We start from the raw sequence: 25,965 nt of genomic DNA, 5'->3' as shown, positions 1-25,965 counted from the left end.
CCTGTTGCTTTGTGGAAGCTAGAAATTCCTAGTGGGTAGGGAAGTACACCGTTCCTTAGTGGCACAGCTAATGAGATCTGTTTGTTGAAACACAGTCAAGGGCGACTCTTTGATTTGATGTCGCCTTAATGTAATAATTTGTGTGACATTCTGCTCTTAATCACCCATAATAGGATCTGAAATACATTATTGCATGGGGAAATTCGCAAAGCTTCCTCAGAGGGACATTGAGACATGGCTTGGGAGGGTATTTGCAGCGAGGACAGATATTAGTGAAATGAGCGAGTAGGAAAATTAAGGTGAGAGGTGGAAAACATGGTAGAGTGACATTGCTAGGGGCAGCTCGTGTGGATTTTCCCTGTGAAGTATAAAGAGCCCCCTCCACACAAGGCTGGAGCCGCCAAGGCACTGCCCTTCTTGGGGGGGCTGTTGTTCTCTGCACCCCTGAGGTGCCACCCGGGGGTGGGCAGGGGCAGAGGCTGCACCCTGACAGAAAACCCAAGAGAGAGAAGGAGCCGCGAGGCACCGGCGATAACCTACCCCCGTGAAAGGGAAACCCGGCGTGAGGTGAGGGTGAACGAGGCGGGGATGTTTCACCGCGGAGGGCGGCGGTGGTAATTTGGGGTGCCCTGAGGGGGGGGAAGCCGGGGCGGGAAGAGCCGTTACCGCCTGACTGCCCTTAGGGCGGGAAGGGAGAAACGGCTCCGTCCCCATGGCAACGGCGGGTGGGCGGGGAGGCGCGCGCGGCCCGCTCGAGCTTCCGCCTTCTTCCCGCCGCCCCGCGGGGGGGCGGCCATGTCGCTGCTGAGGGGACTGCGGCCCCGCGGCCCCGGTAAGAAGAGCTCCAGAAAGGCGGCGACGGTTAAGCGGGACTGGGATGTAAGTGCTTCCCCTTCCCGGGTGTTGAGACGGGTCCCCTGAGCCTGCTTCGGTCCTTGGCGGGTTTTCCCGCTCCTCCTCAGGTTTGCGGGCAGCAAGGCGGGCCCGGTGGCGGGGTTACTTTTGCTGGGTGATACGCAGATAGCGGTGTGGCCTTTTACCGGCTGGGGAACGGCCGGGGAGTCTCTGCCGGCTGAGGTGAGGGGCGGGGGGGGGAAGGCTCTAGAGGTCACCGTCCTGTGTGGGGGCTCGCGTTTGGGGATAGTCGGTTTGTGTGTGGATTTAGGGCGGGGAGGGATACCGTGATGGGGAGTTGAGTGTGCGTGGCGTGGGCATGACCCCTCTCGCTTCCTTGGTCCTGCTTGAGGTGAGGCCTCCCAGCTGGCAGCCCGCTCCTCAGGCTGAAGAGCCCGCCCAGCCTTGATAGGGGTATCATTTTTACTGACTGGCTGCCTCACTGAGGGTGGAATGCTTTATAGTACCATAAAAATGCACCATTCTATGGTTTTATGCTAATTATATTGTAGTTTAGAGGGGTTTTTTTTTAAAGAAACTTGAAAAAAAATCCAGTTCGTCCTCAGTTCTGGCTTTTGATATGTTCTCTGGCTCCTGTTTGCAGAGTACCGTCCATGATTTGTCAGTCCACCGTGCAACTCCTGAGGATATTGTAAGTTTAATAGTAATCACTGCTCCTTTGCTGTAGCAAGGAGATGTAGCTGGTGATCTAGCATAAGTGTTTACCATACTTATGGGGGATATTTTCTGCCAATGTTTAATCTCCCTTTTTAAGCTTCTGAAGATACTGGCTCTTTGTTGTTGGTTCTTTGTTAATGATATCATGCATCCTCAGCTCTGGCAGTTGGTGTTTTTCAGTTTTCTGTTTCCATTGGGAAGCAGTAGCCATAGTTTTTATTTCAATAAACTGTATACCAGCATAAAAACATAAATACATAAAAACTCGGTGGATTAGTTGAAGTCAAGTCTCATCTCTGCTGGAAGGACTGAAAGACATGCTTTATTTTAGGAATCTCTCTGATTCTGACGACACTCAATTTTCGTTTAAACGATTTAACATAATTTCTTTATACTGAATGACCTGTTCATTACAAAATATGTGAACTCCATGTCATTTTACTTGGTAGCACTGCTTATCAGGATGGAATAGGCAGTGTGAACTATTGTTGCTTATAAATTTTGACAAGTTAGTCAAGACGGATGGGCACAATAGCAGAGAGACACGTCATTCTATAAATGGTTGGCTTGATAGCTTCCAGACACTTTAGCAAGCACCTCACATTTACTTTGTTTAATTTGTATTTAAACTGAATCTCTCTCTCTGAAGAGAGAGAATATCTCTGGTGACTGACTGTTAAATCAGGAAAATTCATTATGTCTTTTTATGCATATTATCGGTGGTAGTGTTTGTTTTTTTCCTCCCTTTACAGCTGAAAAAACTCTTGCTGAGTCAGTGGTGTAGGGCAGATGGAAACTGTGAAACTTGCCCCGTTCACCTTTGGAGCCGCTTTAAATTTGGATGGTACTGATGGCATTTTACACTTCTGGATGTTTGTGACACTGTCACTGGTACTACCATGAAGTTAACATAAATAGTATTCAGCACATGAATGAGAAAATCAAGAAGAGCTTGTTAGCGTTACCCTGCAAATTTCGCTTTAGATTGTCCCTCAATTTTGAAATGGTTTCCTTCATGTTTACGTAGCTGCGTCGCCATGAAATACACAAATCAAAAAACAAAGCACTGGCCCATCTAGAACTGCAAGAGAAAGCACTGAAAAGAAAATGGAAGAAGCAAAAACAACTGGTTGGTGATTCCTTGGAGAAAAGGAAGTTGACTCTGATGCGTGAGGTGAGAGCTAAATCTGCACTTTCAGCCTGCTGCAGATGATTTGCAGCAGTAGTTGAAAACTGCTCTTGCACATAGGTCAACATTTGCTCCTCTTGTTAGATAATTTGACTTCATATATGCATGCACTCTCCTCTATGTGTTGAGTGTGTGCAATGATTGGAATAGGCTGTCTAACATATTAACTGATCTATACAGTTGTGGATTTGATCCTTGTTGCCTAGCTATGCCCTCTGTAATTCTGCAGGCCTCTTTGTGTCTGAACAGGAACTGTTTGCAGAGTTAAACTGTGTGTTGTTAAAAGTATGTGCATTCTTTGTGTTCTTATTGCTATCTTGCCTTTTCCTTCTCCTGTCTAGTATTTTTCTTTGATGGAAACGTGAACATTTCTCTTTCTGGGAGGGACATCCTTATCTGCTGTTGCTTATTTAAACAGAGGAAAATGCAGAGTCATAGGGGCTGAAAGGGTGAGGCAACAAGTTGGTAAGGAAAAACTTGAAGGAAAATTGACCCAACAAAGGTTGAGGAGCTATGGCTGCTAGCAGACAAGCTTGTCAGCTGGGGACTGAAAAGCTGTAAGCATTCTGAAGCACACTGACTAAAAATATGTTGCTTAATTAGCTTTTGAATATTGAACTGTAGCAGCAAACCTAGGCTTAGCTAACAGAGACAGTAGCTGTCAGTGTCTGAAAGGGGATTTCAGTGGTAGACATCCTTTTGTTTCACACGGCAGGCAGCTCCTTGCCATATGTTATGAAAACTAATCTCAAACCATAGTCATTAGCTTTCAGACCTCATCAGCACTTGGACAAACTGAGACTTGTTCTTGTTGGTAAGGAATGATGATGAACAATGTTCACCTAGCAGTTAAAATAAACATGATTTAGTAGTCCTGTAAATGTGCAGTGGATTAACTATCACAGACGTCCTCTCTCTTTCGTCTTTTGTAAATTTTCAGAAGTCTTTTTCTGATCTCTGAGAACGTTCAAGCGTAGACAGAAACAAATGAAAGTACTTAGAATTGAAGTTCACCTTCTAGTTTCCTATTTGACACCTGTTTCTCTGCAATCACAGTAGAATTTTTGTATTAAGGATATTGTGCTAATCAAGCCTCAAGCTTTAATTTTGACCTTTGTTACTTTCATACTTTTCTGCCAAGTGCATTTTAGTGGAGTGGTCAGAAAAGCTGTGGGCTTTTATACAAATTTCCCTAATGTAATAGCAGGCTAGTTTCAGTAAGACTTCCATGCAGAAATAAACTATGTATCACAAAGGTAGATTAGACTACCTGCTCTAAAATTTGGCTAAACTACCTATTACGTGACTTTGTTATTTTGCAGATGTGAAACTCATGGTTAGGAAATAGTCTCCCATATTTGCTGCCATTTCTAATGACAGTGCACAAATTTCAATTCCTCCTGAGTGGCTTTCCCCTTCATATTTAGAGAGATGACTTTATTCAACATGCCCTATGTCTACTCCTGAATCAGAGAGTTTTCTTTTTTTTTTTTTTTTTGTTCTTCTGCAGATCTGGCATAGCTTTGATTGAAAACCTGCATTGTTTTGATGTCAGATGGCTAAATGGGAAGAGTAGATTTAGTTAGTATCAAGAGTGAAAGCTGAATAGTGCTTTGGAAAAGTAAATATGTGAGGTGATTGAAAAATGAATATTCACTGATTTGCTAAATTGGTTATGAGGAGAAGTGTAATATACTGCAGTGTAATTCAGGCCCAAAAGATTAGAAGGTCATGAAAACTAGGTATATGGGGAAACGTCCTGACATAACAGTAAAATTGGTGGTGGGGGTGGAACAGGTGAAATATCACTGCCTAGAATTTTTTGAGTGAGGCTGAATATAAACCAGCAAACTTGTCAATGGACACTGAAAGAAACTCTCTGGAGATAATGTCATATAATGCTCTGAAACTGCTGCAAACCAGTCCCTCTTATGATTCCTGGGGGAGCAAAAATTGTCACTCAGTTCTCAAATTTTGAGTAGGAGAGCATATGTGAGCCCATCTTTTCTGTGGGATCTTCTGAAGTACTTGCAGTCTCTCTGGCTAAATTTGATTAACTACGATGAAGTGGAGGTCACTTACATATCTAGTTGCCTCTCAGATGTTTAAGAATAACTAACTTCTTCCCAGTTTGTGGGATAATTTTACTAGTTTCCCATTTCCACCTTTGTGAATGAAACAGCAAGTCAGTGAGGAGTTTTGGATTGCCTTCTGCCCACGAAGCCATGCCTCTAGTCAGCTCCATTCAGCTCACAGTAGCTGAATTCCTCTTGGTTTGCTCTCCGAGATCTCCCTCCTTAGGAGGCAGCCATCGTGGTGCCAGTGATGGACTTCAAATACTGGGAGAGAGAGACCTTGAATACAGAAGCAGTGCCTTGTGACAAATGTGTGGAGATTCCCAAAACATCTTCTGGTGCCAGATGTAGTCAGCTGTATTTATGTCTGTTGAAACTTTTATGGTGGTAGGTGGCTTAATTTTTAGGCAAAATTTTCCATAGTCAAGGCTGAATGAAACAAATTTGCCTGAATTGGTTTGGTGCAGTTTTTGGGTGTCTGTCAGATTTAGATAAGTGTTCTTTGACCGGACAACATTGAGATCAAATGATTTGGGGATGCCTACTGACTTTTTTATTGCCAGATATCTGTATTTGTTTTGATGAGTGTGTCTTTGTTTTGATGAGTGTGTCATAAACACCCAGCTTCTTGTTTGTGTCAGGCTGGGAGGAGAAGGGAGTGAGAGGATTGGCTCTAAAGAGAAAAAAGTCAGTGCTGATGGGGCCCCCAGAAGTAATAACTGTTTCATTTTTCAGAAAAACAAGACGAATTCTAGTCACTCAGAATGAAGTATGGTTTTCTGATCTACCTTAATTAGGATCTAATTGCACAGTACCAACTTTGCAAACATTGTCTTGTTGGCTGTTCTCTTGCTAACTGTTTAGAAGAACAATACCAAAAAAACAAAGGAAAAATCGGTCTGCTCAGTATGAAATATTTCCTCATACACTATACTTTCAGATTCTGTCTGATCAATACCATTTGCAAGATGTATTGGAACGATCTGATCAGGTTATGGCTGTGGCAAAAGACTTGTTTGGGGATGCTCCTCGCACGCGAACAGGTAGACCGTGTCATTTATGTGTGGTAGTACGTTTAAGATTATCTCCTTGCTTTTCATAAATAGCCTCGCTTTGCAAAGTATTCTTTTTAACTGTTTTCATCTCATCATCTAATGCAGTATGATTGATCCTGTTCATGTTGGATGAAACACAAATGAGGATAATACCTCCCATGGCAGGGGAGAGCGACCCATGGCCGTTATTCTACTGTATCTGTCCATTGTGGAATTTTGGGTTACTTACTGTGAAATACCTCACACTTACCATTTCCACAGCCAAGCTGCTGGCTTATACAGAGCACCAGTTCAAACTACTTCAGTAGTTCTGATTCCCATTGCTACATGGGTTGACTGCTTGCTCTTGGATATTGTTGAAGATTTATCAGCGATTTGTGAACAAGGCCTTTCCATCTCTTACCCTGGTTTGTGGGTCCTTAACGCTACTGGAAGGCAGGACTGGCTGTTTGCGTGTGAAATCTTAAACTTAGGTTCTTTTCTCTGTAGAATGCCATTCTCTTTTGCTTACAATGACTGTTTCATCCTACTTGCTTCTTCTCACCTGTTTAAATACACTTGTGCAGAAGGACAAAAGCCTGGTACATGGCCGAATGTATTAAGATAACTCTGTGGTTGGCCTTTGGCAGTTGTTTAAAGCGACATACGTCCCTGTGATCCTTTTTGTGCAAAGTACAGGAACTTGCTTTTTGGTACAAAGCCCTGTGAATATACTATAGACCGAGTCCTCCGTGTTCTTCCCTGTTGTGTCTGATTCCTCTAGGTTTCCCTAATGTAACAATGGCTCCTAACTGTGACCTAGAATCATCTCAAGGACCCATTGTACAAAAATGTGATCCTTCCACTCAGCTTTCCATCCTTAGTGAATCTGTCATGGATTCCCAGGTAATGTATGTTCTGTTCCATGCATGTCCTGTGGCTTTTTTGTTTGCACAAAATAAAAATATTCAGAGGTAGAGTTTCCAAGCAGACCTAACCCTGTCTTTTGTGTATTGTATACCATGTTGATAACATGCATAGAAAATGGTGTTAAATAAAGGTGGGTTTGTTTTGTGAGACTCTGGGAATCATGATTTTTTTTTTTTTATTTCTTAACCTTTGAATATGAGAAACAAGCATATCTCATAGAAGCTCTCTCATATTAGCATGCTCTCCCTTTTGAATTCTGGAATTATCAGCAAGAGAACAAAGTAATTACAGACTAAGAAGACAACTCTTGTGTCAGTTAAAAAATTGCTACATATTGAAATATGCCTCTGATTTTCTAATTATGTCTGCATATATGGGGACATAGCCAGTTGGGCTCCAATTTATTTCTGATAACACACAGGTAAATGTACCCCACTTAACGCCACAGCCTTGATTAGTCCTACAAGTTTAACTTTCAATACTTCACATTATTTTACAATTATTTAGATTTGTTTAAAAGGTTTAAAAATTATTTAAATTTGTTTAAAATTCCATTTCGATTGCCTTAGTGTTCTGTTTTCTTTGCATAACGTGGGTGGTACCAGGAATGCTCACTGTGGTTTGAGAACAGGCATATGACACTCCCAGAAAGCAGCTCACTGATGAAGACCAAAAGGGCTGTGGGAGTGAAAGTGATGGTGTCATATTCTCATGGTTCTCTAATCCTGTTTCCTACTATCTTGCACAAATATCTGCAATTTGAGTTGCAGTACTGCTCTGTCATGTATTTCGATGTGGTATTTGGTTTGGGTTTTTTTTTTTTTTTACTATGAAGAGTTAACTATAGCATCTTTGTAAGCTGTATCGCTGGATGCGTGCTGCAGGATAGGCTTAAATTTTTACAAGAAACATGTACTGATAGTTGTCTGCTGAGCTTCTGTGAGATTTTCTTTTCCTTATGTGCCTACGAAAATCATAGTTAAAGGCTATCTGGTGAAGCCTACTCAGAAATGCAGAAACCTGACAGTTTGAGGAACCCTAATTCCAAATTTGATTGCTTAAGTTTTGCTATGAACATGGTACGTAGGATTGTATTTTGTTCTGGTTGCGTTTTACACATGGAATAAAAATGTAGTTTTGCAGATCTCATTACAAGGTTGTTTAGCTTGTAATGTCAAATGACTGAAACTTTAAAAATGCTATAATTTAGATTGCTTTTTCTATCTTCTGCCTGCTATATCTCTATATTTGTTTTGGTACAGTCTTTAAAGCTTTTTTTTTTATCCTACAGTGTGTGTCGTTTTTCTTATTTCATATAAATCATCCAAATAAAACATTGGATATTGAATTAATCACTTGTTGTGTTATTTTCAGAGACAACTGTCAGTATCAGTATTTCTTAGGTACTAAAGTCCCCCAAAACTCTTCCCACAGAGGTTTGTGGTTTGTTTTCTTTCTTTTTTAAATTTTGTTTTGGAGGTGGAGACTGAAACAAATGTTTTTGTTTTTTTCTTGAAACAATTTCAGAAAATTTATCTCTTAAGTACTTCCTGAAGACAAATTGAAATTGCTCTGAAGTCCCTTTTGTTTTCTTTGTCTCCTAAACAGGTTCTTAATGAAGTGGAAGAGGAAGCATTATCAATCTATCAATCAGAAGATGGACACCAGGACTTTCTGAATTTCAAATCCAGCATCAATTCTGACAGGTCAATACAAACATAGCTGTTCATGTTTCTACTTTCTCAACACTGGAAATTGACAGAGTTAAAATTGTGTGTTTCATGGGAATAGTTAAGTTACTTTTTCTGTCCCCCCCCCCCCCCCCCCCCCCCCCCTTTCCTGATCTCAGAATTCTAGGGAAACCCCTTGTTGTAACATTCAGACTGGGATTGAATGTGAGCAAGGAACTCACCTGAGCAGTTACAGATATTTCAAAAAGCTCTTTTTAGACTGTACAGATAATCTAGAATCATGCTATTATCCTATTACAATTCACTGTTATGCTTGTTTTGAATGTAGGCTACTTCGGTTATTGAGAGAAGAAAATTCCTTGGTGAATTCTCAGTTGTGGGCTGAAAAGGATATGAGAAAAACTACTTTATCACAGGAATCAAATATGCCTTTGACTCCAACAACTGTTTCTCCATCATTGGATCAGTCAGGTTGGATTTGCCTAATCACAGCCTCTCAAGGGTCGTTAGGCTGTTCACAGGATCCTGTCTGGAATCCCTTTTCTGGGTGGGGGTGAGAGGTAGAGACATACTAATGTGGCTCAGATGAATTTCCAGACTAAAAAGCCAGCTCTTCTAATAAAATTACTTTAGAACAAATTACTATTTAGAACATACCTGAAATATTTAATGTGTGGGTTTTTTGTTTTGTTTTGTGTTTAAATCAGCCCTCAATGCTACAAATGTAGTCAAGAGAATCCATTCAAGACTTCAGAATGAAGACGAAGAAGAGGCTGTAGACTCCACTTACACTGTGAGACAAGTGCTGAACCCAAACTCGAGGAAACAAAAGCAAATTGCAGCAAAAAGTTTAGTACTTTTAGAAATAACATACGTCCCTTTGACCAGGGTCCTTAATATCATAAGAAAATGTAGGTTAAAAGGGATCTTTGGACGTCATCACGGGGCTAACTGCAAAGTTTGATTGAGGGGGCCTTGTCCAGCCGAGTCTTGAGCATCTCTATGGATGGACATTCCACAGCCCCGTGTGTAGTGTATTGCCCTGTATTCTGCATGTTTGTTGGCGAAGCAAAGTCCATAGGGGTCTAGGAACCACAAATATGGCCCTTTGATGCTACACATTACCTGGCTAGCTGTGGAGTTCTCTGCTGTGCAGGGCTTTTTTATGTCTGATATAGCTTTCTAGTCTATGCTGCACAATTACAATGCATTTCAGTCCCCATATTCTACACGCATTTGTATGTGGGGACTGACATCAGATACAAACTCTAACATGAAAGGATTGTTGTAAAAGAGTTGCTCACTAAATATGAGACCTGAAAGCAGCTGATATTTTTCACTGGCTGTTCAATGGCAAACTGTTTCTATGCTTTTAACTGAGAAGGAGAAAAGCAGGAACAGGTATCTAAGATAAAAGCACCAAACAATCATACTTGAGAGGTACTAATGTTGTGGTAGAAAATGTGGTTTTTGATGATCTGAAAATAACTGGAATGACTGGGGACATTCTTTGATGGTCCTTTTCAGCTCAGGACAAGAGAGGGCCTCTCCTTTGATTTATGTCAATAAAAAATGTAATTTCATTGGTACTGCAAAGCTTTCTATACACCTTGAAATTCCAGTGATGCTTTCTTCCCCCCCCACTTCCAGTGAAAAGAAAACAAACTGCACAGAACTCTGCAAGACAGAGCAGAGATGATTCTCCAGCTAATTCAATCCCCACTGACCTTCGGAGGGACAACAAATCCAGCCTAGATATTCTCAACCACATGATACGTGAAGTGGAGCATGAATTGGAGGAGTATGAGCGATGTACAGGTCGTGAGGTTCAAAAAACTGAGAGAAGTCAAGGCCTCACTGGGTTTACCTTGTCACTGGTGAATGCTCTATGTCGTTTGATGCGCTACCTCAAAGAGGTGAGAAGATTTTGAATTGCTTCTGCAGAGTGAATGAAAAAGGGTATAAAGTTACTTTACAGATGTAAACTTTGTTTTTTCCTGGCTCCCAATCAGTTTACTTTGAAGTCTGATTATCATGCTTATTATTTGTATTGCATGCAATTAGGAGTTAAAACTTTTAGTTTGTTAGAAACAGGTACCCCTAGTGAAACGGGAGGTGTTGACTGCAGTGAAAGTCTCTCAGTGACTATTAGCAGAAAATACCATTTGAAATAATTTAAAATGTATTATTTAAATATGTTCAGAGATGTAGCAGCCTTGTTTACAAATTCTTTTTCTTCCTTTGCCTCCCAAAGGCAATGCTGTTGTCACTAAAGCAGTGGACCCAAATCCCCTAATTTTCTTTGAGGGATTCCTTAGCTTTCTTTTTCTATCCATAGCAGCAACTTCACCTTAAGCAAGAATGACCTGAAGTGCTCACTATAGCAGTGCACAGCTGGAGAACAATGGAATTCCGTAGAGAAGGCTACCTGTAGAACTTCTTTAAAAAAAAAAAAAAAGTAAAAAAAGAAGTGTGTTTTATTTTATCTCTAACCCAGAGCTATTCAAGATGCAGCAGTGGCTCACAGTTTCATTGGGCCTATGTGAAATTTTGAACCAGATTATGGCTGTTCCTGCACTCTTAACAGATGCAGCAGAATACGTTATCTAAATCCCAATGCTTCATTTCACAGCAAAGGCAATAGATCCGTAATGAATGTGGAACTGTCCCATTTGGGTTCCTTTTCAGAGTGTATAATAACTGGGGGGAGAAAAATGACCTTATTTTAAAATTTGAATTTTTTTCTTTTAATTCTGTCTGGATATATAGCAACTTATTCCTTGTATTACCCTGCATGTAATCTATATGGAAGAATTTACTTTAAGTCCTGTCTCGGAAACAAATGTTAAATAATCAGTTCAAGAGTGAAAAGCCATTACCATTAGAAGATGGACTTTGGCTGAGGGGATCTTATGTTTTAAAAGAAGTTAAGGATGCTTGTTTTCTGTTAAAGTTGTAATATCAAAGCAGGTATTAAATTTGTTTCTTTTGCAGTTATGGGGAAGGATCTTCTGGACTTCCAATAGAATGTTTTCAATTTGTTAGGAAAAAATCAATTTAATAGCATCAAATTAAGATTATAAATATAATTGCAGTTATAACCCTATTTAGAGTGTCTTTAATTTGTGTCCCACAGAAATTAGTTATTCTTGACTCTCAAGCTTCCTCAAAAACTACTCCAGATTTTCTTTCTTTTTTTTTCTTTCTTAGTTGCTACTTTCTCTTTATGAATGTAACATTCAATGTATCTTAAGAGCTTTAATCCTATTCAGACAGAAGGCCAAGGAGTCTGAGTGTTTAAGGAGAGTACTTATCTTGAAAGATGTATGCTGACTCTTACTTGTATTCCCAATTTTTACTGAGCACCTTTGTGATGTTGTTTCTACTTTAATAGATGTGTTATCATTCCTTCCTTCCTTCCATGAGTTGATTGTTTCTTGCAAAATTGTCTGCAACTTCTTTAGGTTTACTACGTAAATTCATGAGTAGACATATGCAGAACTTGCTCAAGCTACAAAGTGTGGTTAATTGTATTCAGAGTTGCTTGAGATAGACAGACAGTGTGCATCCATAACCTTCAGTGACTTTTCTGCTTTTCATGGAGCTTTATTTACAATTAGGATTTGAGCATTTGCCATGAAGAAACACAGCTTGTCTGAGTATTTCCTAAAACCTGGTCCCTGTGATGCTAGGAATAAATCAAGTGCTCGTGTGCACCATCTGTTTTGCTTAGCCAGGAGAGTTAGCAAATTTCCAATGCCTAAATTATAGCTGGCAATGCATTTCAAGAAGGTGACTTTGCAGCAGATATTTAAAAAGCCTCTGATTTCAGGTAAACAACCAGTCTTCAAGAGGTTTTGAAGCTTCTAGAAAGATTTCCTTCCTCTTCTGGGAAGAAAAAAATATTTTCCAGCTTTGCTGCAGAAAAGCTGAATGCAGAAGAATTACAATAAAGGATGTTGCTTAATTTATTCTCAAAGTTATATATAAAAAGTAGGAAGAGAAACTTGAATTACTGAATCTTTCATGACAGTTGCAATAATAAGTAATTAAAAAAAATCTACTCCTACAAGAAGCAGCTACTGAATATAAAAGAGGCTAGAGAGAAGGGGGAAAAAGAAACTTCTGAAATGTTTGCCAAGCTATACGAAATTCTTAAAGGGAAGTGGATCAACCTGACTTGGTTCCTAAATGAATTTCAGTATCATCTGCCAGATGTTAGAATTTTTTTTTCCCCCCATTCTACTAAGAATGCTATTTCTTTGCCAGACTCATAGGGTGAAAAAGTTAGAATATATGCATACTACATTACTCTGTGTTGCTATGTTCTCTGTCTCTGCTTCTGCATATTCTGATGCAGTGTTAAAACAAAGCTTGTGATATTAGAGGTACACCTGACAATGGGCTGGAATGAAGATACTTCTTCCAGGGTATACCAGAGCCAAATCCTACGGGATGGTAGGAATGGATGTATACAGCTGTTAACCCTGATGCTCTCCCCATGCATAAATGTGAGACACACAGCTGCTTGGAAGCTTTTCCTCCGAGACTAGGTTAACACTGTGTAAGATGAGTAGATACAATAGCTCATCCAGATGATCTAAGGCATCAGTAGGCTTCACCACTGATACCAGGGTTAAAGTTGTTATTTTGCCCTGTTTTCTTTTCTAAAAAGATAGAACTGTCTATGTTTTCTCCATTTTCTGTGCCAGCCTGCTTCACTTGGATCAATACAGAAAAGCTGTTCTGTCTAGGTGAAAGAGAACCAGAAAATGGATGGTTTGTCTCTGATATGCTTAAAGGAGGTTTATCTGTCTGTCTTTGTGTCTAGTGACAGTATCTGTGGTTTATTCTCAAAATCATTTATTTATTTATTCATTCATTTTATGTGGCTGCAGAGCTGTTTTGTCTTTACACTTCTTCCTTGGTGGTTTTTTACTTCTGGTCCCAATGCCAGCAGAAAATAATCTACGGTATGTTATGGGCAGCCCATGCTCTAATTTTGGCTGGCAGCAGAAAAGAGTACCCCAATTGCTTTTCAGGATCTCTTGTGTTTTGGAGATGGGATGTATTTCTCTTATTCAGGGATTCCCTTGAGTAAATGCAGGCAATCATCTGGGGAAGGGCTCCATCTGCTAATTCTGATGTGTTTATGGGACTTGGTAGCCTCTGCTCTTTCATCTGTGATGGTCCAAAAAGTGGCAGTCATGTATTCCATTTACCCATTAGAGGTGGAAGGGACTCTTTTGTGTCTTGTACAGCATGCCTGGCTACTGCAGTGGTCTATCCTGAGATAACAGATTGATAGTATCTTTTAAGGGCAAGAGGTTCTACAGTAAGGCCTTTTGCCTCATGCTCAAGTGGATTACTTAACAAATAAACCTTTTTGTCTTCTTTAAAAAAATAAAATAAATGAAACCCTCTAGAACTTTTTCTCTCTCTGGGGGAAAACATTAGAAAGCAACTACTTTCTCCTTCATTTAGTCAAATTTGTCTTCGTTAATGAATTAAGGCAACTAAAGAATAGACACAAGTAGCACAGGATACTGACAAGCACCAGCACACCTGGAGTTATTCAGTTACTGCATGAAGATACAGTGACTTACAAAACAGTATCCGTGCAGAGAGACAATGCTTGCAGTTACAGCCTGTAAAAGTTGTAAAGGCAGAAGAACAAGGATGTATAGGATTCCCTACAGTGTTCTGGCGTAATAAAGAAGGAACAGTAAGCTTTCTGACAGTTCTCAAGCCCTGAAAATTGGATTTTGTCATGAAAGTAATGAAGTCAATTTAGCAAAAGGGGGAAGAGGTGCTACAGTATGATGTGATATGGACCCGTTCCTGTTTCCAAATATGAATCTGTATTGGTTATAGCAGGTTTTTAACTTTTTCTCCCTCTTTAGAGTGAAATGCAGCTGCGTGAGAAAGAGGTGATGAGACAGCAGCATGAGAAGATGTTGAATGAACACAGAGAACTGATTGATGCTCTGACTGCAGAAATACTTCTAGTGAGGGAAGAAAACACTACTATCCAGGTACCGAGCCCCCATCCCCCTCAGAATGACTTGTTAGAATGCTGAGTTGTGTTGCAAATGTGTGCTGAGATGCATTGTTGTATGTTCGGGAGATTTTAATAATAAACAGGAAGAAAATGACAAAATTGAATGAGGAGTCTGACAGTGACAATAGCAGGCACGGCGGGGGGGAAGGAATGTTTGGAAAGTCAACATTTTATCTTCCTGTTTCATGTTTAACTTTAAAGCCTGAGAAAATGCTAGTTCCATTAAACTGAGCTTTGCTTTATCAATGTAAAGGTTTAAGCATCTGCCTCCACACTTCTATACTGTTAACACTACTGGAGCAACAGAGTAGACTAGATATAATACATTTTCCTTTTTTTCAGTTTGCAGTGGAGGTAGATTGTTCAATGGTTACATTTGGGAATGAAGGAATAAAGCTGCATTAGAGAGGAAATGGGGTGATGAGTTAGGAAAAGGGAAAACCAAAGAATTTCTTTGAGGCAGGAGAGAAAATAAATGAGAAACGTGGAGACATCAATATTTAATACCTCACTGGAATCCCACAGATTCATGTAGTGGTAATAAGAGACCAAACTTCTTCTCGGAGCTGCCTGTGGTATATAATCTAATTTCTGTTGCTAGAATACAAATTTCTGTATCTCTTTCTGTTTTTCCTTCATCCTTTAGAAGAAGCTTCAGCAATACATGATGGTAACAGATGAACAGCTGATCTCTCTCACACAAGCATTTAAAGGCCTCCCTTTGGTAGAACCTAGAAGAGAACAAAGTCCAAACAATTTTGGAATTGCAAGCAAAGGCCCAGTGAACGGGCAAGGTGTGTGCATGCATGTGTGAAGGATGAAATGGGAGTTGTGGGTAGTTTATCCCTGTAGTGGAAAATCTGGTGTTTAATAGAAGTCTACTTGAATAAATACCTCTTGCGTGAGCATGAATCTCACTTCTGGAAATTCATAGGCCGTGGGTTCTGCTGTGAGCACAAGCAGTTTGCTACAGATTATTTTTTAACATTATAAGTTGTATTCCATCCCCACTGGCATCCTTCTATGTGGATCAGGACTTCAAGATTAACCTTTTAGCCAAGTCCTGGGCTTGAGCTTTAAGTGATACATAATATGTTATATTTAAAAAAAAAAAAAAAAAGCGGGGGGGGGGGGAGTAGCCTTCACCCGTTAAGATGGCTTACAAAGTGAAGTTTATTCTGAGGGTCCTAAAAAAAAAAAACAAAAACCAAAACAAAAAACAAACCACCAACTGAATCAGGATCTCACCTTCCTGTTGCTGAGGCAGCCTGACAGTATGAGACTGGTTCTTCCATGAGACACTGGAGGTCGCTGCTGACCAGAAACAGCAGCTGGTGAGTCCTGGTAACTAACCAGGCAGAAGTCTGACACTTACGACTTCGTATCAGAGGTGAATGACCAGTTGAGTGATATATAACATAGCCGCAGACTAAGTTAAGCCAGTAGCATTGATGGCCAAACTAACCAATCATGATTCACATTGTACTTTTTACATTCTTTCACCATGGAGTTTTCCCGACCTGTCATCCCTGATTGGTTGCTTAAATGCATTGTTTTTGTTCTCAAGATCAGTAACTCCTTATGAATCCCAAGATTCCTTGGAGCTATTTGTATTCCTTAGTTAATGTTGGTTTTCTGGACCTTTTTTTTGGTCAAAAACTTTCTTCCTGACTGCTTCTGTGGGGTTCTCAGGAAGAAGCCACACACCAGATCCCTTTTTTGTGATTTACCCAGGCTTTGTAGAAGCAAACAAAAAAGCCTACCCCCAAATATAAAACCCAAACAATCAGAAAAGCACCCCTCAAAAAAAAAAAACAAACCACAACCAAAAACCAACAAAACCCCAACCAAACAAAAAAACCACCAAACCCTAAACCTTCTTATACAACAATTCTGCAAGACTAGAATTTCCAAATCTTTTTTCCTTATTGGTCTCTGCTCTCAGGAAAAGGCATCTTCCTGAGAGGAAAGTTTCCTAAAGTTACAAAACTATTTCTTGTTCTTCCTTCAGATGGAGATCTCTTGTACCCTTAAGGCACCTGACTGGATGTGAAACATCTGAGATAGCTAGTTTTAGCACAGAAACCATGTATAAGTTAACACAGGACTTCCCTGGAGAGGCAAGAGTGGCTGAGAGAGGAGTGGAGGGCATATCATAGTGACAAATAGCATGTGAGGAGGATACTTTAGAAATGCAGTTCTGTACAGTGAAACAGGGCAGGAAGATCTTTCTCATTTCTTGCCATGGTCATTGAATAGTGGGTGGCAGGTTTTAAGTTCAATCTCAGAACCTCAGTAGTGTGAACCACAAGCATTATCTTATGTGAATAGCCTCTTTGCCTTTGAAGGGTGCTTTTTGTCTCTTGCATTTTGGGATCAGGTATGTTCTGCTTAATTTTCCACTAACCTCTCTTTTGGGAACAAATGGTCTGAACAAAATTGTGAGGAGAAAATTCAAAGATAGCAATGATGGAGCAGTGGATGTAGGCTTATTAAAATTACTGTGGTCTCACAGCTAGCTACAACTTTGATTTCACGCTTTTCATTTTGTGCCTCCCTGGTATGCTCAAAAGAGAAGGCAAGATAGACATACACTAGTTGAAGTTAAATACAGAAGAATAACTTTTTTTACTGAAGATGTCTAATTTGAATTAAGTCATAAAAAGATCATGAGAGAGCTCAAAGCTTTGAATTGTTTTCCACTCCACCATTGTTGCCATAAAATTTATAATATAGGTTCATTAGGACAAGTGCATAGGTCTGCTTTTCTCAAGAGAATATACCAAATGCAGCTCACTGAAATACCTGTTCCTCACAAGTCACTTGTCTGTAAGTCTCGTGCATGAGTTACAAACAGATCTCTTACTAATATTCTGAAATTGTGAAGCTATATACAATAGCTCTTCTTGTTCTTAAGGCCAGTGAAGATTTGTGTTATGCTCCATTGAAAGAGTTCTGTATCTAGGGATCAGAAGGAAGTTAACAGTGTGTGGGGAAGATACTCTAGTCTGTCTTTTCAGATACTTGAATGTAAGAGTTGTTACTGAGAATTTTCTCTGTTGCACTAAAACTAATTTTGTTTCTCCCCCTTTTTTCCTAATTCTGTCTCTGCTTTGTCTCTTTCTTTAGAAGAACCTGATTCGAGCTATTTTGAGCCTAGTGCTGATGCATGCAAAAGGGAAGGTATGATGAAATTCCCACAGGAAGAACTTCCTCCCAAGTTTCCCCTGAGGCCAGGTGCCTCAGGTGGTGGCGGAGCTGGTAGAAGCTTGCCAGCCCACATCTTCCAGCCAGCTGTGCTGTTGTCACCTCCCCGGCAGAAGAGCAGTCAGGAATTGTCTCCACTCCAGAACGGTGAGATCTCTCTGGCTGTAGTAGACTTGGGAGTCTGTTTAGTGTGTTACTATTTCAATCTCCCAGACTCTCATTACCTTTAGAAATGTATTTTCTATGAAAACTTTTAATGTGTATGCCTAGACACCTTGGCCCTATAGCTGGAATATCCTGCTTCTGCCCCCAGCTATGCATTTCTTTTCTTCCTATGCCTGTTGTTAGATTTCCTTTAGACTTTCTGTCCCCTTTCTGCAGTTCTCCATCTGCTGTCTGAGTCCTGTCAGTTGCAATCCAGATCAGCATTTCCATCTTGTACTGGTTTTGATTGTCACTTCTGTATGATTTGCTGTAGCAGTTTGTGTATGACCTACAGCACATCATCTCAGATCTCCATCTGCTGATGTTGTAATCCAGCCTCCATCACCGTTCATGATGGGACCACTGAAGATTGGAAATTCGTACCTCCACAGCCCATACTCCAGACAAACCAGGATGTCTGTAGGCTGCATACTCTTGCTTTGAGCCAATCTTCCCAGCAGAGATTTTTCTAAAAGCTTTGGGAGCAGGTTTTGGTATGGATTTCATTCAATACACAGGAAGCAGCTGAAGAAGTTTTTGTTTTTGTTGAAATTATGTGGTGCTGGATAACTAGATTAACTCAGTCTTGTGTCAATATCCATAGGCTTCAGGAGTTTTATAGGTTGGTAGCTCAGCTGTGGTTGTTGGAAGGAAGAAAGTTCATCGGGGTGATCAGGGAAATGAAGTGAGCAGAAGGGAGGATCCTTTGTGACTCTCAAAATTAGCTGTTTCCTCCTGCAGCTGTCATTGTAACCACATGCATCTTACTGAATGCCCCTGTAACCCTCTGTTGTTGAGAGGTGGGTAATTACATCTATGGCTAGCCTGATGGTTGCTGACAGGAAGCAGGGCACAGTGGTGGGGTTTTGTGCTTCCCCTCCTCCTTTTTCCCCCCTTTCAGCTGTGTTGCTTTGTAATTCTTTTCTGAGTCAGAAAACCTGAAAGTCTTTTTGATTTTTAAGGAGTTGGCAGGGCAGTTGGAAGTTTATATCTAGTTCAACCTTTTGGTGGGCTGCTGTGGTGTGAGGAGGCACATAATAAATCAGGAGGAAAAGAGCAACATCTGGTTTCAGTCCCACTGAGAACTGTCAGATGTCTGGCATTTGAAACGAGAATATAAAACTGCATGTTCCTAGACTTCACTACAGTTTAGCTATGTAAGAAATGTATTGTTACTCTTTTAAAACCATTAAAGATGCTAAATGGCTCAACAAATGTTAAACTTCTTGAATGTTTCTTTAGGAAAAGTGATTCCTAAACCAGATTTGTGTGTAAATTTTTAAATGTCATGCTCTGCTCAAGAGGCAAAAGCTAAAGCTTGGGATGGAATGGGCTATTTGGTATATAAAGCATAGAAAAACTGGTTTTGATCACAAAATCCAACTAGGACTTAACATGTAGCAGCTGACGGTGCCGTAACATATTTGTTCATGTGTATGTGGTGTGTTATCTGTTTGCTAATGATGACCACAAAAAGTACCCAACTACTTTTGTTGGCCAGAGTGCTTACCCTTTCTTTGAGGCTGAGTAAATAGCTAGTTTATTATTATGCCAAAAGTCTTGTATTATTTTGTTTTATTATTCTAAAAGTTTTGTTATCAGCCCAGTATAAATATCAGAGCTGAAATGCAAACTTACAGTTTATTAGGTAAGGTGACTGGATTTTGGAAAATGGAAGACTAACTAAAAAGTAGTGTTTGATCTATCAGCTAAGAAATTCAAAGCAATTTATATTCTTCTCTCTGACTTCTCTTTCAGTCTCTAAATAAATCATTTAAATGTAAGACTATTTGCAATAGGAAATATTAAACCTGGTGAGTTCTTGCAGCAGGGTCTTGCATAGAGTGATTTTGATCAGTAACATAACATCATTCAGGCTAGGTGTTACAATTCAAGTTCCTGCTTGATTATTACTAGTCTGATGCAATAAAGTCACTGTTAATTTCCTTCATAAGGATCACATGTCCCTTTCCTTACTGTTCCTTTATTTCTTGTTTGTAGTGTTTACAGTCATTTCTCAGTCTCCTGAAAACACTGAAAGAGAACCATGCAAGGAAAGGAGCTCACCTTCTTCCCTGCAAACACAGAGCACAACTGAGGAAAACTGTCTCATCTCTCGAAGGCAACCAGTTCCTCCTGCAGACAAAGACTTGGAGAGTTCCCATGGGAAAATCAGTCTGTCCTGCCCAGGTGACGCTAGAAAAAATAGCACAGCTAAAGAGTTATTTCAAAACGGTGATCTACTGGGACAGATAGCTGAGCTTACACGGCAGAACTCCCTAATTAAAGCTCAACTGAGCAAATTCAGAGGCTTCTCTGAAGACACAAGTGACTGCCTACATCAGCCAGACCCAATACAAAATGCAAATCCTAATCCAGACTCTTCACAAGGACAGGTGAGAATTTAAGAGAAAAGGAAGGCTGGATTCCCCTTTCTGCTCATCTGCTTTCCCATAGCTTACTGATGTTTTGAGACTGTTTCTTTCCTGGTGTCAGTTGTTTTAAGGAAAAGAGTAGCAACCCTAATATTCTTTTCATTCATTTGCTTGGAGACTTGTGATTTTTATCATTCCCCAAGGAGCTCAACAGTAGCTTATGAGAGTATGAGCTCCCCAAGGAGCTCAACAGTTCTCATATTGCACCTATGTTGTATATGAGTGCTGAAAAGTGTGGAGCACGTTTATAAGTTTAAGATAAGGTTATGCTGCAAAAAGATGTGTGATTGCAACATGATCAGGTATACCTCTTGTAGCTTGGGTAATATTAACAGTGAAAGCGCTGCACCAATCCACAGGTTCTTATCAAGCTTGTAAAATGTACATTTAAATCCAGCCATACATCTCTTCTGCTACTGTGACCCAAAAGCCCATAAAGTTAAAGTTAGTGCAGGTACACCTCTTGCAATACTTGATTATAGTGTATGTACTAGTTGGATCTGTCTTGTCAGTCCTGCTGTGTGGTGAAAATCCCAAAATCTTTGGGAGAGAGCTTGAAGGCTTTGGTTCACATAGAAAACCTTTAATCTGCAACTAAGCAGCTATTCAGTGGCACCCCAGTGAGTGGAGTTAATACAGAAATGCCTAATCCCTGCCCTTGCTACTGTCTTTACTTCTGTTCCGTCACAGTGGCTGAATTACTGTTCAATTAAGGATCCCAAAGGTTTTAAATTTCCTCACGTAACTGTAGGCTGAGAGTGTTGTCACTTTGCCCATTGTATTATGTTGTGTAACATTTAGTTGTACAAGATGATGGAAACTTTTTAAAGTGTTGGTTTTGTGGAAGCGATTAATGGAGGGGGAGGGGAAGAGGTCAAAGTGGGTGAAAACCTGGTTTAAAGATGAGTTCCAGGATACTTCTGCTAGAAATCTGCTTTTGCTTCCCCACACCCTCCTGAATATGTGTGTCTATGATTAAATATTTTCTTAATTATGATTAATTGTTGGATGGTTGGGGGTTTTCTTATTTTTTTTTCCTTTCTCCTTAACTGGTAGAGACAATAGCTATTTTATTTCTACTTGTAGGAAGACCAGTTTAAAATATTGTTGTGTTTAGTCAATTAAGGACCTAGATACAGAACAGCGAAAGGGACAAAATGAGATTTTTCACAGGAGGTGCTATATGATTATGTTTACTTTCAGTTTGAAAATTAAATTCATAGAAGTACTTGAAATATATTGCATGCTCTCCTTGAAGGTGCAAATTTTAAGTTTTTAATTTTAAGTGATTATCCAAGTAGACTCATCTCATGGTATCAAAGAGCTTGGAGGAAAGAATAGCAGAGCTGAATCGTCAGAGTACAGAAGCACGTGATAAACTGTTGCAGCTAATAGACCAACAGAAATTAGCTGCTGCTGATGTGGTCCCTCCAATGATATCTCCTGTTCTGTCCCCATCCCTAAATTATACTGGTAAGTACCCAGCTTCAGGAGAAACAAAAACTAGTAAGACAATGTTTTTCCCCTTTTGGGAGTTCTCTGTCCTTAGCTGATTGGATCAACAGTTGTGGTCAGCAGTACACTTGCTGTTAATGACTGTGTGGTACAAACACTCCTTGCTTCAGAGAGCTAAAAATACATCAGCTAAACTTCTCCTAAGGTTAGTTTCTTAGTAATTAGTCTGCTGCAAATATCATGCTTCATGGTAAATCTATTCTTTGCTATGTCCTTGTCTGCAGAACAGTTCTGCTACACAGTCGCTGATTGGCAGAAGTAGGCTTTTTAATCAGTCCTCTCTGCTGGAGAATCTTTTATAAACAAGCTAAGTATTTACATCAGGTTTCTAAAAATCACGGCAGAGTGGTTATCCAATTCTCAACCACATTTTAGTTTTTGGTCTTCTGGGTGCTCTTTTCATCAGACTGCCTTGCTGAGTTACTGCCAGTGCTAATAGAAAGAAATAACTGGAGCTTCCAGTCATCTGAAGACGTAAATTAGCAAAGGGAATGTTCTTGCTGATTCAAGATTCATAGATTAGCTGCTATGTGTAACTATGAACAAAAATACTTTCCAACAGGTGAGGGCTACTTTATCTCTTCATGGAGTCATTGTAATTACAGGCAGAACTGCATGTGAGAATGTACACATGCTCTGTCTAGGACACCTGCCCTTTCCCCTTTCCTGAACCACAGAGGATCTATAAAGGGAAGGACTTGAGGGGCAGAGGAAGGAGGGGGAGGAGAGACCACATATGTGTGTGTGCATATGCATGTAGGTCTATATGCAATGACTCATGCAGTGGGATTGTAACACTTCTAACACTTCTACAGCTGTCGTAACATAAATTCAGCATGATAAGTAAAATCTTAAAGGAACAAAGTAGAGAAATCGGAAGTCTCTAAGCCTCTGATTGCCAAAACCCAGAAGGTTTATCTATGGAAGAATCATTCTATATATGTGCACATTGTCCATAGTTGCTTTGATTATCTGCTTTCAATATCTGTCATTTTCAGAGAGTGGGTATGGGGTTGATGTTTAGCTTGACATTTTATGTCTGATCTGTATATTCTCTGCAATTGTGAAGAGTTATGTGATCCCCCTCCAAAAATGGGAAAATGAAATGAATGTTGTGCAATGTTGCTGTGTTCTCATTGGAATCAAGCTATTATTTATTGCCTAGAAAATGCAAGGAGGACAATCAACGTGTCTATTCCCATGGCAGTTGCTATGGACAGCTCCAAAGAAGATAGTGTCTCCCCTGCCAGTATGACCAGTATAAGAAGGTAAAAGTTAACCCTTTACTATTTCATTTTTGTACTGCCTTGATTACCCGTGCAGCAGAACTTGAACACAATGGAAAAATTGCCATGTTTTTCTTTAGCTTCACAGACTTTCCCTGACTTCATCACACTCAACTCTGTGGAAGTTGGACAAAGGTCCAATAGCTTTTTCAGAACTTGCGTTGTTTATATTTAAAATACAGATGACATGCGTTGTTGAACACTATTGATGAGGGGTCCTAATGCAGGATCTGAGACATGATTCTAGTAGTGACTTCCATTTTTCACTTTTTCAATCTCATTTTGAATGTCTACAGGTCTGTAGGAGACTCTGGCAAACCTTGTTCACCCCTAAGTGCCTCATCAGAAAGCGTGAAATTAATTCCTGTCAGCCAAAGGCCAAAGGTAAGACTGAAAAATCTTCAGCCAGAAAGTTCGATCGTGGTGTCATATAAGGAAAAAGCAAGACAGATAAAGAAGGGGAGAGAGCTCTGTCCTACCTTAAATCTACCAAGGCTAATAGTAATCGATTCATGGCAGTTTGGATTCTGGATGATTGGTCAGGGGAGACCTGAGTGCTAGTGACATTGGTTGTTTGCTGCCACAGAGCTGTTGTTTAGAAGTGAATAATCCTGTTAAGTATATCTTCTGCTGTGGCATCTTCGTGCATTAGAACTTGGAAGCTCTGGCAGTCTTTCACTGGTGCCTCCAGAGAATTTCAAGTAATCATTATGATGTACTGGTAGAGCCATGTGTAAGAGGCAAGCAAGCTCTTACCTTGCTGTCGCACAAGTCAGTTGCTGAAGGATAAATAAATCCAAATGCAAAGAAAATCCCCAGTCTAGATTTTTGATTCCTGATGTGCAAAGAAAACAGACTACAGCTTTCATGGGGAACTCCAGGGAGTAGTACAGTCTGGTAAGCCTGTCATAGGTCTGTTTATATGCTTGAAGGCAAACATGAGGATATACCAATACCATCTTTCCTGATGTCTGAAATAACCTTAATTAGGAGTGATAAAGAGAAAAAACAAAGTTAGGGTCCAAGACTCCCTATCAGGACAGCAAAGTATACGTCCCTAGAGGGGAAATTTGGAGTACTTAAGGTAGATGGGGCTTAAACTAGGTGTCTAAAGTAGGTGGTGTGACTCCCTCCACAGTGCCGATGGCAGACAATTGCTACATAGCAATCCTATGCAAGCCAGCACTAACTAGCAAGTCTGTGGGAAATTTATGATGTATGAATTTCAGTTTCTTCTTTTGCAGGTGGAAAAGCAAAAAGAAGAAGGCTGGTTTGCATTGTCAATGCACATCATGTAAAGGAAGCTGCACTCAAGTCCTGTATTTTTTTAAATTTTTTTTATGAACCACAATTAGATCACAGTAGTCCCCCTCACCAGATGTACGGTTTAACTCAAAAGTGCTTTCATGTCAGTGCCATTAGTATAAAGAGGTCCATATGCTTATTGTACTTGTGCCATACCGAGCACTATAGGAAGTCCTGGGAATGAGTTTCTGAACTGGACACGCTGCTATGACATTATACACTTTCATCAAATAAATCTTTCACAAGACTGTAAACTCGGGCTGCTGTAGCAATACAAATGAGCATCTGGTATCTGATTTAGATACGTTGAAGACAGGAGGTGTTAGAAATCGCATGTGAAATTTTCTGGAGTCTGTATTCATACAAGATATGGGAATGAAAAAAAATCAAGAAAAACTGAGATGAGGGAATGTACCTATGTTCAAAAGCAACCTGGAGATTAGGAAGCCAGTCTATTCCTCCTGGATAAGAACTTGCATCAGAAATAATTTTTTCCTTCTGTGGTTTACAGTTGCTCCCAAAAGTTGTGTTTTCTGTGCAGTTAACATATTACAGTTACATCTGGACTTCAGGATTGCTTTTTAAAAATCTCATTTAGTATTTTTATAATAAATATAAAGTGGCTATTTGAAGTTGAAATCTGAATCTCTATTTGCTATGTACTAAAGTATACTCTCTTAGATACAATAGAAAACTGTGATATGAGTACAGTTGTATTAAGCTGTTTTGTTATGTGTGTATATAATACTCTAATGACCATGTTTTTATATTGTTTTTATTTGAGTTTTAAAGTAGCCATAATTTTATTATTAACAATTAATAATAAAACCTAGGACTGTGAGGAAATGCTTATATATCTGTTTCTTACATTGCAGTAAACCTGGGCAAAAATCATTATAATGGAGATAAAAAATGAAAAAATTCTGCAAGTCTGGGGAAGAAAATATCTGCAAGTCTCAAAACCAGATTTTGCGTAAAGTTGGTTTAATGTTTTTCCTCTTTTAACTGTTAAATTTGCCCCTAAATATATTGATGGGGTGGGGCATTAAAAGGGGCCAGCTCATATCTTTTCAATTAGTTCAGTTTTAGGAGAATGAAGAAAAGATACTTCTCTTTTTTTTCTTTTCCTTTTTTTCCTTTTTTTTTTTTTTTTTTTTTTTTAGGGCGGGGGGGTGTCTTTTAAACAGATTTAGAAAATCTAAAAAATAAGGGATTCAAAAGAGGACCCGTTCAAATAGTCATTGACATTTCTGCAATTTATTTTTCCAGTGTTAACTCTGGGAAGCAAGGAAGGCTCATAGTCCTGTCTTTTGTGAAGCGACAGTTAAAATTGCTTGAAAGAAGTCCCCCAACTCATGCAGAGGCAGGAATGCCAAGATTGGGATGGACAACATAACCATAGTGCCCACACATTAATATTGTTGCTTCTGACTTCCTCCAAGCTAATGATTGTTACAAATG

At 39.8% G+C, this 25,965-nt stretch overlaps 1 protein-coding gene across 1 annotated transcript; it reads left to right on the top strand.

Annotated features, from left to right (window-relative positions):
- Nucleotides 1–738: 738 nt before the first annotated feature.
- Nucleotides 739–25,356, top strand: SPICE1 (spindle and centriole associated protein 1). The gene is made up of 17 exons (XM_069785903.1): nucleotides 739–879; nucleotides 1,499–1,546; nucleotides 2,600–2,746; nucleotides 5,777–5,879; nucleotides 6,655–6,776; nucleotides 8,409–8,506; nucleotides 8,820–8,962; nucleotides 9,199–9,339; nucleotides 10,142–10,407; nucleotides 14,395–14,526; nucleotides 15,199–15,346; nucleotides 17,682–17,906; nucleotides 19,965–20,359; nucleotides 21,700–21,871; nucleotides 23,079–23,181; nucleotides 23,496–23,583; nucleotides 24,444–25,356. The coding sequence occupies exons 1-17, from the start codon at nucleotides 796–798 to the stop codon at nucleotides 24,495–24,497; spliced, it is 2,469 nt and encodes an 822-aa protein (XP_069642004.1). The 5' UTR covers nucleotides 739–795; the 3' UTR covers nucleotides 24,498–25,356.
- Nucleotides 25,357–25,965: the final 609 nt, after the last annotated feature.

The sequence above is a fragment of the Haliaeetus albicilla genome, chromosome 6 (genome assembly GCF_947461875.1).
Source record: "Haliaeetus albicilla chromosome 6, bHalAlb1.1, whole genome shotgun sequence".
Lineage (NCBI taxonomy): Eukaryota > Metazoa > Chordata > Aves > Accipitriformes > Accipitridae > Haliaeetus > Haliaeetus albicilla.
The sequence above is the reverse complement of the archived record's forward strand: the minus strand, read 5'-3'. Positions and strand labels throughout refer to the sequence as shown.

What these genes read in the sequence shown, in the direction of transcription:
- SPICE1 (XM_069785903.1), top strand. Translation starts at nt 796, where the DNA reads ATGTCGCTGCTGAGGGGACTGCGGCCCCGCGGCCCCGGTAAGAAGAGC. An exon ending in AAGAAAACACTACTATCCAG is followed by an intron (nt 14,527 to 15,198) that starts GTACCGAGCCCC and finishes TTCATCCTTTAG; the next exon opens with AAGAAGCTTCAGCAATACAT. An exon ending in ATTGTCTCCACTCCAGAACG is followed by an intron (nt 17,907 to 19,964) that starts GTGAGATCTCTC and finishes TCTTGTTTGTAG; the next exon opens with TGTTTACAGTCATTTCTCAG.